We start from the raw sequence: 13,171 nt of genomic DNA, 5'->3' as shown, positions 1-13,171 counted from the left end.
CATAAGACAAACACCAGCTGTTTACTGACAGCAAACAGTCTCTCTTTCCCGAGCCCAGGGTACCTCAGACATCACCAGGAGAGCTGAAGATAGGGAGGAGGAAGATTCGCCTGACTTCATTGTACATACATAGTGACTGGGACAGGCATTTTCTGCACTTTCTCTTCTATTACATAAGCAAACTGCAAAACATTTACAACAACCTCTAAAAAAAAATACAAGAACGATTTTCTTATACAGAGTGAATCTTCCTTCAAAAAGTCTATATTTCAGTGCTGTCATAAATTATTCAAGCGATGCTCAGGGTGTCATTTGGGTTTTCCACATCGCTAAACATGCCTCGGCGAAAAAAAATTGATATTTGCTTCCATTATTATGTCAACCATAAACAGATCAGTGAAATATATGACAGATGAATTAACTGTTAAATTAACTTGTAAATATTCATCAGAATAACGATTTGATGTAAAGATGACACGCTATGTCAAGTTCTCATGACTTATGCGAAGTATAACATCTGCATACAGGTTCTGTCAAGGGCTCTCAACATGACAAATGCCTTAATTTGAATTTTTGTACTAAACTGTTTATGTTCTGGGGCATTATAAGTCAGGCAGGTACAGGGCGGAAGTTTATGAAAGATGTATGGTGGATGGATATGAAATGTCAGCGGCTACTGTGCTATTCGAGCTCTAGATCTAGCTCACTTGGGATCAGAGAGTCGCTCAGATCATGATCTGACCTACCACATCACGAGTAAGTGCAGATTTCTTTGACATTCTTCTCCTCTGTCACTGTACCAGCAGCCTTGAGCACCACAACACATACTGTCAGGTCCTGGCTATGATTTATGGATCGGCACTATTCTGAGCGCCACCGACCCCCAGGTGCTGCTGGAAGATAACATCCGGCATGGACCAACGCCCATCATGGGAGGCATCATTTCTGCTTTCGCTGCTCACTCTCACACCCTGAGGGTGAGCATGACTAGGTGCAGTGTGTGTGCGTGCTTGTGCATGTGTGTTTTCACAGTACATCAGTACATCATATGCCAGCACATTAAAGAGCAAACCTCTTCAAGAACGCCACAACTATAAAACAAACTTAAAAAATAAATCAAACTGCTTCAATAAATTCATTTGATTTAGTGCAACATACATCAGAAACAAACTTTGCTAATACAAAATGGTCACATGAGATGTCCATTGCAGGCTTCCTCGATTCCACTCACTTCACATTCAAACAACGGCTTTGGTAAAAACCAGAGCATATCCTGGTAGCATTGCAAACCAGGAAGGACAAGGAACCAATCATGTACACATTCATGCTCTCTTTCACACGTTGGAGCAATTGAAGCCCAGGTGAAATTGCCAGTTGCATGTTTTTGGACAGAGAGGAAAAAAAACACACATGGACATGTGGAAAACATGCACAGAAACTCTGCACACACAGTAATCTGAGATCGTGATCGAACCGGGGACCCTGGAGCTGAAAAGCAGCAATTCCCAGATACCTTATTATTTACATGAAGAATAAAAAAAAATAATCAATGAGAAGAACCTGGGGTATAGCCAGCAAGTCATTTCCAGCATTCAAGTCTGGTTGGCTGAGCTCATCTTTTCAAGTAATTGATAAACTATGTGAAACTGTCAGGGGGAAAAAAAAAACTGTTCATATAGAAAAGCAACACACGCAATGATGATATGGCCTGGCAAAATTGTAAAGAAATACATGCGGTGTTTCAAATTGTGCAAGAATTAATCATCGTATACTCTAATTCAAATACAGAAATGGCACGATTGTTAAAACAGCCTTCGTTAATTTGTGTGTTGGTTGGTTTCTTTCTCGACATTAACCATGTTGTCGACGGTGGCCGTTCAAAAACAACCATATTGGCTTTACTTAACCACATTAGCCATGAACACAGATTGACAGCATTTTTCTGTGCTGCCCCCACATCAAATAATACACAGCAAATGGCGTTCAATACAGCCTCATACCCATGAAATTGGGAGATACAAAAACAATTTTGAAGTAATAAGTGGGAGCCGCTGAATGGAATGGAAATGCAAATGCAGCCACGGTCTTGAGTACATGTCTTAGACCGAGACAGCAAGCACTTGGCTTTATCCATAATATCCACAATCAGTGCATTATGAGTGTCATGCAAAGGCACAACATGTTTGCATTTTGTAATTTGTGCCTTTTCATAACTTCAATAAAAGAGCAAGAGCAGGCATAGCTAATGGGGAGCGAGGGCACTCAGAAGGTGCAAGCATAACAGACAATGAGATAATCTAAATAAACACATCTTTTATGACAAATGAACAGACCTTGTCTAACACTGGGCTGTGGTAGGCATTTTCCAATAAGATTCTAGTCAGAGCTAATCACAGAATGACAAAATACAAAGCATGGGCAATTTAACAGCAAAATAATAAAGTTGTCTGCATTTTATTACAAAGGATACAGACATTCAGAGTGCTGTCTAGAACCATATTTCCAATGGCTACAATGGCTTTGCTTTGTGTAAAATTGTTTACAAAAACATGTAACCATGCATGCAAATGAGCTTCTATTGGAATTTGAAGCTAACAGCACCTGTGGATTAACTCGTCCTTGCTTGGTTTAGTTCCATGCAGCGTTGAGAACTGCTTAAGGATCGGCTCTGAGTCTGTGGACGCCAAATAACAGTTCACTTCGACAGCTGTGCATCTCTCCACCAAGCCCCTGCCATCACTGCCACCCCCCATTGTAAATAAACACAGGAAAAACATCAAGAGAACAATTTAGAGAGTAATTAGCGCAGATGAACAAACGGCGGCGAGCGAGGGAGGGGGGGCCGTGTAGCTGATTAAACCAAGCACCCATACAGAAACAACAGCGGAATCAAAAGCATTGGCCTGTGCTGTTCAGCATCTCCTCACCACTTAATAAAACACCACACACACACTCCCAAGCATAATAAATCTGACCCTGATGGAAACTGTAGTGCTATTGTTTAGGTGTGTAGAGCCTGAAGCTTTGCTACTCAGACTTATAAACAACAGGTTACAACAGAGATAGAAAAATACTTGTTGAATCACTCTATTATTACCCTGAAAGTGTGTGTATTGTCATGAAAATGATCTAAAACCGTCAATGCATGTATGTATACATATGCAGTTTGTATAAAAGTATAGATTTACTGTTCTCTAAAAAACTCAACATACAGCCATTATTGTCTAAATCTTGGTGATGTGTTTTGGGTCGCTATTATGTTGGAAAACTGCCGTTCATGTTCTGCTTTAGAATGTCCCAGCAAATGTTGGAATCCATGTTTCCCTCAATGAAATGTAGCTCCCCAGTACCAGCAGCACTCATGCAGCCCCAGACCATGATACTACCACCACCAGGCTGGCAAGGTACCAGGGCATACCCACACATGCTAGACAACATCTGAGCAAAACAAGTTTATCTTAGTCTCATCAGACTCCACAGGACATGATTCCAGTAATTCATGCTCTTGGACAGGTTGTCTCCAACATGCTTTCTTGTGAGCCAGCTTCATAAGAGGCTTCCTTCTGAGATGATGGCCATGCAAAACTTTATGCATGCAATTCTGAGCTTGTGTGGTAGGCAAGTACCACAGTGATGCACATGCATGTGAAAAGAAAACACACTGGTATCACAGATGAAGCAGAAACATCAGCACGGTAAACAAAAAACAGTATAATCCTCATCGTGTAAAATTGGTATAGTTTAACGAAGTGCTATTGTGTAACTTCGGGACAGTCGCACTGGATCTGTTCTGTTGTGACTCGCGAGCATCAGGTTGTGCAATCAGCTAACAACATTGTGATGGATTCAATTAAAACAATGCAAACAAACACTAAAAATCTAAAAGCAGTAATCAATAAAAATGTTGGTTACTGCCCTGGTATGTATATATATATATATATATATATATATATATATATATATATATATATATATAGAGAGAGAGAGAGAGAGAGAGAGAGAGAGAGAGAGAGAGAGAGAGAGAGAGAGAGAGATAGATAGATAGATAGATAGATAGATAGATAGATAGATAGATAGATGCAATAGTTGTAAAATTTGCATCCCATGTAATCATTATTTATTAAACTCTATTAAAGAATAGAGAAAACTAAAGAATAGCCTTATGTATGGACCTATAGCTGAATAAGAATCTTCAGACACGTAGACATCATCCAACAGTAAAACACAAAGCCACATCGTAATCCCAGAAAGTGTAAGTACAGTATACACATGTGGTGAATGTAAGAGATCGAGAGATGTGGATAGAGAAAATAAGTAGAATATTTTGTGGCAAGAGGTTAATCCAGCACCATCGTTTTTAAAAAAGCTGACATTCAAGAACATTTTTGGTATTATGAGGTCGATGGGGGAAAAAGAGCTAGACAAGACCTTTGCAATTTTCTGATAAAGGCCTGATGTGGCAAGATTAAATATGAGAAATCACAGCAGGTGTTTCCTCTCAGAGCTAGTCTTAACAAGTTAACCAGCATTAGCAATCTGTTGTGGCTAATCAAAAAACCTTGAACGGACACTTTATTAAAAGCGGGCCTCCAGCTCAATAAGTGGGGGGGCATGGGATCGTTTGCCACACTTATTGCTAAGGATCCAAAAAAAACATTTCCCATGCCATACTAGCATTTTGTTTCACAGACAGCCACAACAACGCTTTACAATTGTTTCAAATTATGGCCAATTGTTTTAGTGTTGAATCGTAACCTCCTGTGTCGTAATTAAATTGAATCATTGAGGTAAGTAAGGACTCCCACCCCTAATAAATGGCCTAAATTCACACGATGGTGGGCTACAGCATTTACATCAGCATGCAGATCTAATCTGAAGCTTTGATACTGGTAGGTGAGTGTGTAAATGCCACCACCAGTGTGTGTTCACGGTAGGTGTATACTGTATAGTTCTCTGCATGGAGTCCAGATGCATGTCATATGTATGAACGTGTCTCTTTGACCATTTGTGCTGCATTTTAAAGCATTTAAATTAAAATGGCTTTAGGATCTGCACTAAGAAAATGTTATTAAGGATATACAATAAGCAGTCGTGAGAAAAAAAAGTAGTAGCTTTAGTAGCAACACACATTGCATACTGCTTTTCTACTTTACCAGTCATATTAATTCATGTATGATGACTATGAAGATTCAGTGAATGTAAAAAAACAGTTAATTTCAAACAGACCTTTTGTAAACACTAAAATCTTATACATTAACAGGTATCACAGTCTCACAGCATTTTGTTTTATTGATTGATACTACATAAGTGTAGTAGTTTTCAGTAAAAGCGGCAGCAGATACAGTAAAGACCTAGACCTGGGTGACTGCGGCTTCCGGTGACTTACAGCTAAAGTCCCCACACTCCCTCACCAGAGCCTGATCTTTAGATGTGGCACAGATGTTCTTTCATTTTCACTGGCTGTAGAAATCCCCCTGTAACAGGAGGCTCCAGGGAGACAGCGAAGAGAGACACTAAAAAGCCAAGTACATACAGAAACAAGCAGAGGGGAAAACACCAGCTGCCAGAAGGCACGTATTACAAGTAAAGGAGGAGAAAGTGACAGGAAATGAGGTCATTTGTTGAATTCATTTTGTTCTATTAGATTTGTTGAGTTATTTGCTATTAGACACGACTCTGTGTGTGTGTGTATCTGTGTGTGCATATACCTAACATCAAAAGCCACCTTAGAGGCACACACCCCTACTGTTCTAAAGCATCTCCACTACACGCAAGAGAACTGCAAGCTCTGGCAGCCCCACCCTGATTGTGGCAGTGTCCATTCTGAATCCACCAGCAGGCTTAAATGTCAGTACACACAGAGCGTGTGTGCGTGTGTGTGTGTGTGTGTGTGTGTGTGTGTGCACTCACACTGGCCATGCTGATAAAAGGCCATTATGCAGCTTTGGAGAGGCGGTCTCAGAGGCCGGCCTGTGCCAAAGAGCTGATATTACACAGCACAATCTCTAGCTGCCTTCCCAGAACATAGCACCAAGAGCAACCCGGACACGCCCATTCCTGGAACTATCTCTCACTTATACACAGACTTGCACACACACACACACACACACACACACACACACACACACACACACACACACACACACACACACACATTAACACACCCTAATACTCTGCCTCTTGCTCTCTTTTTAGCCCACCTACACACACGGACACATGCTGGCTCTCACACACTCTAACCGACAACAGCAAGAAAAATCAATATGCATCTCATCCATTACAGCAATCACGGACAGGCCGGGGAATTTTCACTCATCTCCTCCCATTTTACAGCTACAAAACACCCATTCCTTATACAACACACTCGCATCAGCTAAAAGCAAGCGTTGACTTCTTATTCAGAAACGGAGAATGGCTAAAAGGAACTTTAAAGACTTCCATTAAAAATATCATCAAAGCCTAAATCAATTTCGAGCTAAGAGAAAACTGTCTGTGTGTGTGTGTGTGTGTGTGTGTGTGTGTGTGTGTGTGTGTGTGTGTGTGTGTGAGAGAGAGAGAGAGAGAGAGAGAGAGAGAGAGAGAGAGATCTGAGCATTTGTATACTTGTTGCTGTGCTATCATCACTGATATTTTATACAGCAAAAAAGTGCATACCCTATACATTAAATGCTTACGGAAATCAGTTTACTGCTTTCATTTGGCACAGGATTACTACAAAGTACACACCACCCTTAATATGTTCAACTTTACATTTATCCTCTATTATTGCACTATAGGTATTACAGCTGCATGAGCAGCTGGGCCTACAGAGTCCCCAAATGAAGACCAAGCGCTTAAGACAGATATATTATAACCTTAAATAGAGCTCCCTACTGATATGTGTGTAACACCTCTTTCTTACACACGCACATTTGGACTGCACAGCACAGTTTGACAGAATCCAGAACATTATAAAGGTATTGGTGCACTATATTGAAACCGAAATAATGCAACCAAATTCAAATATTATTCTGACTGAACATATAATGTGACCTAAAAGCTTTTTTTAATATATTTGAATAGGTGGTGCACTTTGTTTTATTCTGTTGGTTTTTTCAGCCTAAATCTGATTGAGATTAAAGGTGTGCATCTAAACCGATATACTCCAGGATGCAGACTTTTTTTGTTGTTGCATTCCTGCTAAATAATTGAATAAACATGAAGCTCGCATGACAAAGAGTGAGCACTTCCATTACAAGAAGCATGCTTCATTGACCAATGTATATACAGGGTTCATTTACTCATCCTTAGTAACTGCCTGGTCAGAATCGTGGGCGCTTTAAATTCATTTACATTTTGTTAGATAATAATATGTGCAGGTACGAACAGAATAACTGATCGAGTGGCATCACAAACAATCTTCTAAAAAAAACATTTATGATCTTTAGTGATGTAGATGAGGTTGGGGGAATGTTGGAGCCAAAATGTACAGACTATGCTCCATTTCTACTTCAGGCTCGAAGCTCGAAACAGCATGAATTCAAATAGTGGAGAATTAAAAGTGCACATACAGATACAAGTTTTACATGCCTACTTGGCCCCATGTCAGTATTTGTTATTGAAAAAATACACTATATGGACAAATGTTTGTGGACACCTGACAATGAGAATTGTATGTGCTTTTTGAACATGACTTTCCACACTTCGTACACATTTGCTGTTATAATAACCTCCATACTTCTGGGGAAGATGTTCCACTATATTTAGGAGTGTGACTGTGGAGATTTATGCACATTCAGCCACAAGGGTGCAGTAAGGTTAGGTTAGGCTACTCAAGATCTTCATGTAAACCATATCTCCATGGAGCTGGCTTTGTGCACAGGGGCATTGTCATGCTGGAACAGATTTGGGTCTCGTAGTTCAAGTGCAGAAAAATTTAATGCTACCACATCCGAAGACATCCTGTACAATTGTGTGCCTCCAGAAGTTTGAGGAAGATCCACATATGACTAGGAAAGTTAGTTGACCCAATCTTTTGTCCATATAGTGTGTCAGTAAAAGTAAGCAAGAAGATGTGGTATCTTCTGTCGGCACTGTTCTTACCTTATAAAGAATGAAACCTAATGTGAAGCTCATTAGTCTGCAACATGATATACAGGGCAACGAGATTAAAAAAGAGCGGTGATTTTTGCTTTGCGGGGACATCTTTTCCACTGTTGAGCAGAACGATTTGTTAGCACACATATATGAAAAATTGTTGTGAGCACTCCCTTTCATTAGCAGCCGTTGGAAAAGATCCAACAACATTGTGTGTGTCTCATATGAAGTGTTAGCCCTCACCCTAGCACATTGATAACTGTCATGTGATACAAGGGAATTGCAGGAGGTGGCAAAGCAGCACACATTTTTAAAAAGGTGTCGTTCTTCTCTGTGAAGGAAAACACTTTAATTTACATACAAGAATCCACCAACAACAAAAACAACAACAACAATATAAAGTATGATTTGGGACCACTATTAGCCACCAGAAAAGCTTCAGTGTGCACTGGCACAGATTCTACATGTCTCTGGAACAGTAGTGAGTAGTGTTTTGATGAGAGTGTTTTGGAAAGAGCCCTTTAAAATGCCAGTCCAAAAACCCCCTAGGTGTTCAGATCTGGTGACTGTGAAGGCCACAGCATATGATTATTTTCCTGCACCTTCATGTCCCATCAGGATGGAAATGTTTCATCATAGGATAAAGGTGATTTGACAGAATAACGTTGTATTGATTTGCAGCAACGCTTCTATCTAAACGCACAAGTAAACCCTAACCATGCCAGCAATAAATTTATCAGTGGAATAACAAAGCGACTGGATTTTCCTTTCATTTCTCTCATGTGACTGTATTGTTAACAAAAAAAAAAATTAATGACAGTGTCATTCATTTAATGCAAACATCAGCATTATACCTGAGGGAGGAGGCCTTATGTTCCTGCTCATAAAATGTAAATCCTTATTCTCCTCTTTGAGTCTGCAGTGTTATTTTTTCTTATAGCACAGGGGCAATAAAACACATGGATCATTGCAGTCTCAAAAGCACCTCTAAACAGTTGCAGAGTAATCAACCCACATGTCCTACCCCCCAATCCCCCACCTTCTGAAAAATGTGTAGAGATTCTGAGGTAACAGGTTTTTTTTATTTTTTTTTAGGGGGAAGGGGTTGGTGGTATTGGGGGGTGGCATCCATCTATCATAAAAACGTTATGCCGCAGCCAATTTCCACAAAGCTGCTAAGCTGATTGAGGCAGCCCAAATCTGTTTCACCAGCTTACATCCCTTCAAAATGGCCATCTCAGTTCCAATATCACGGGCTTTTACTGTTTCCTATTCCCCTGTTCTTGGCGCAGAGTTGGGAGTTGGCAAGCTTAGGAGGATAAAACATTCGGACTCCCCTGCACCGGTCCTGATATCTCTATAGTGCAGAGCTTTTCACATACACTCATGCACACATATACACATGCAGACTGTCTATTAACTTACCCGTGTTATGTTTTTTTTGCTGTTTATTTTTTTTTCCTGACACAATATCACAAAATTTAACACATATTTCACCTGTTTGGAATATGTATGTGACAACAACCTTGATCTAATGCATACCCGCCGAAAGGATCACTAATGCATGTCTGGATATGCATTTTTATACACATCCCTAACCATACGATCACTACCGTGCAACCCTGTTCAGTAGATGAAACTCGTACTAGACCTCATTTTCAATGTAAATTGGAACGATAGAAAAGAGATTACAAGGAGGAAAGGTACAGGAGGATGGGGGAATGTGGTGGGCATCAACAAAGCTGCTTCAAAACCAATAGGGTAAAGGTTTCATTCTTGCCACCTGTAGTCTATTTATTGTATGTGTATGTGTGTGTGTTTTTTCTCCCCTTGCTGTTCTTCCCTTTTTTTTGCCACAGCAGCAAATATCCTGTTGGCGCAGGATGCAGAAGCGTATCTGGCCTTAAAATCGATCAGGCTCCTAGCGAAGACCTCCCATTCATCTCTTTGCCCATAAAATTTGATTAGCGCTGACTACAGCACTGCAGAGAGATGGGCCGATATAGAGCCAGGCTACACAAGGCAGCTACAGCGTTCTGCATTTTCATCTATTCCCTCTTTCAGTTGTTTTCTCTCCTTTATGCTATACCCCTGTCCTCCTTATGACATGCTCCTTCTTCAAGATACCTACAATCAGGATTTACAGATGCCTGAAGTAGCAATAGAGAGAGAGAGAGAGAGAGAGAGAGAGAGAGAGAGGGAGGCATCAAATGGCTCTCCTGTTGATCCTGTTTGACTCTTAGCGTTAATCAGGAATGTCAGAGCTGATGAGGCTCCAATCAGTGCTAATAAAAGAAAACACAGTCCAACCGAACCCAGCCCTGCCCAGCCCTTTCCCTGATGGTCAGCTTCTATCACCACATATCACTGTGGCATGTGACTACTGCTCCCCACCAATCGTGGCTCTCCGAGCTCGGCAGTGGATATCACCCGTCCGCACGGCGACAAAAAGTGAAAAAAGAGAAGAAAAAAGAGTGTGACAGTCCTCAAGCTCAACATCAAGCTGAAGTTTACCAACCTGATTCCAAAGCTGGACTTTAAACCAGGCAGATGAAAAATGGAGGATTGGCACTTTATTAGGTACTAGCATAAAAAAAAGGCACGTACTATAAGTGATATCAAAGCAAAAAAAAAAAAGGCAAATTTCACTGTATTTAAAATAGTCACTATTTATATTGAATGTGTTTAAATTCATAAGACGTTTACTTCAGCTGCTGAGTCTCAGTCTGTGTGAGTCTCATTGTATATAATGTGATTTTTCGTGATTTATGATTCAAACTCAAGATGCCTTCAGCCAGAATATCTTTTGAGAATTCATGTCAGCATTTGGGCATAGAATAAATTTCATTAGGCCACAAGACTGTCTGCCTTTGGCACCAAGGGGAAAGAGAGCAGGTCACATTAGTGCAGAGGTTTGAGAATCTTTTGTCAGATCATCAATATGGTAATGACAAGCACACATCATCCGTTGTGTCATTTTAATCTTATGTGACTTTCAAAACTTTTGAAAAGTGCCATCAAAAGTGAAGGAACATATTTAAATATTCTGTGGAAAAAGATCAGTTCAAGTTGAAAAAAGTAGTAAAGTGGCAGTAAAGTGGCTGAACTGCATTAGTGAAAGTAAAAGAGTAAGATGATAAGGATTCATAAAAAATGTAAAAAAAAAAATACAAAAACTAATTTTAGATATACGAGCTTTTCACTGTCAACATGCATCAGTGTCACATGTAAGGTCACCGTCATCACATGACCACCTTGGTAGTATATAATCAAAAAAATATAAAAAATAAATAAATAAAAATCTTGATGTTGATATATATATATATATATATATATATATATATATATATATATATATATATATATATATTTGCAAACCATGATGTATCTGGCAAATTCTGTAAATAATAGCTTTTGTTTGTCATGTAAATTTTTTTTTCTTTTATGATTCGGGACTAATGAGACACCCTGCAGTAAGTGGGTTAGTTTCTGTTAGATCGTACCTGTGTCTCCCGGACATGTTCCACAGTAAAGTTAAACCAGACTCTGAAGCGAGGATTGCATGTGTCTGGTCGGATGAAGAGGTCAAACTCAAATTCATTAATGTAGTCTACGCGGCCCAAATTACCTGCACACAGGGACAGAAAAAGTAAATGAAAGACTGGTTTGCATTTTAAAGCATTAGAACAACCACATCTGAGCAGCATCCAGCAGTTTATTGCACACAATTAAAATCCTATCTAACATTTATTTATGTTTTTATATTTAAAAATGTAATCATCATTAACTTTACTGTGAAGACATACATAGATGACATTGATTTTTGGTAGAAAAGAATCACACACAGACACACAAATACAGAAGCTAGATGGGATGGATGAAGGCTGCAGAGAATCTTGGCGGACACTCAGGTGACAACTGAGACAGCTTTGGTAGCAGATCGTGAAATAACAAGCCTTCAGCAAGACATGCGTCTCGGCATAGCAACCATAAACAAATAAACAAAAACAAACAAAAAGGTGTTTTCTCGTTTTGGTGAGAGCAATAGAAACCCCAAACACGTGTCAAATGTCAAAACAATAATAACTTATTCATATATACGTTTACATTTATTTGAAATGTATATAAGACTAGAGGACAAGGAATGCACCATTTGACAATGATGCACAAACTTAAATATTACCAGAGAGATTAGCTTTAACTAAACTAGGTATCAAAGGCATTCAGTTATGGGATAAAAATAAAAATAAAAATTTTTGTAATGACACTAAATGACACAAAATCTTCTACATCTGCAGCCAGCTCAAAGCTGCTACACTCTGTCATTACATCGTTGTATTATCTTACAAAAACATCAACTCGTCGGGCTGAAAAGATGGATGAGCGTAGGACAGTTGGTCAGGTGATGGAGGAGGGAGAAGTGATGTCCACATCTTGGGGACTGAGAGTGGAATTCACCATGCGGAGCCAGGTAGCTCAGAGCTAATTACCGACAGATGGGGCAACCACCACATACTCAGAGCCGAGACAAGCAGAGCTCACCCCTTCTGTCAGCCAACAACTGAATAGCCACTATACATCAAACTCCGCACTTACACACACACATACACACACAAACACCCCACAACTTAGTCACATACAAGTGTTAAACTTACAAATTTCTTATTAAACAACACTTCATAAAATCTATCTATTTATCTATCTATCTATCTATCTATCTATCTATCTATCTATCTATCTATCTATCTATCTATCTATCCATCCATCCATCCATCCATCCATCTGGACAGACAGACAGACAGACAGACAGACAGACATAGATAGATAGATAGATAGATAGATAGATAGATAGATAGATAGATAGATAGATAGATAGATAGATAGATAGATAGATAGATAGATAGATAGATAGATAGATAGATAAAATTATTAAGTTTTCTTTACAAATATACATGATGTATTTATATACATGCTAATCAGGCATAACATTATGACTCCCTATATAATACCAGAAAAGTTCTGAGTATTAACAGCATTAACTTCTTCAGCAATACATTAGCGTGCCTGTTGGATCGGACCAACACGTGCATCAATG

At 39.5% G+C, this 13,171-nt stretch overlaps 1 protein-coding gene across 1 annotated transcript in view; it reads right to left on the bottom strand.

The window, feature by feature from the left end:
* agbl4 (AGBL carboxypeptidase 4) overlaps positions 1-13,171 on the bottom strand; it is a 312,090-nt gene that overhangs the window by 276,442 nt on the left and 22,477 nt on the right. The window contains exon 3 of the mRNA XM_046871130.1: positions 11,580-11,704. Within this exon, the coding sequence (XP_046727086.1) occupies positions 11,580-11,704 (125 nt within the window). The remainder of the gene's footprint in view (positions 1-11,579; positions 11,705-13,171) is intronic.

This window comes from Silurus meridionalis, chromosome 17 (assembly GCF_014805685.1).
Source record: "Silurus meridionalis isolate SWU-2019-XX chromosome 17, ASM1480568v1, whole genome shotgun sequence".
Classification (NCBI taxonomy): domain Eukaryota; kingdom Metazoa; phylum Chordata; class Actinopteri; order Siluriformes; family Siluridae; genus Silurus; species Silurus meridionalis.
This window is presented reverse-complemented; position numbering and strand designations above follow the sequence as displayed.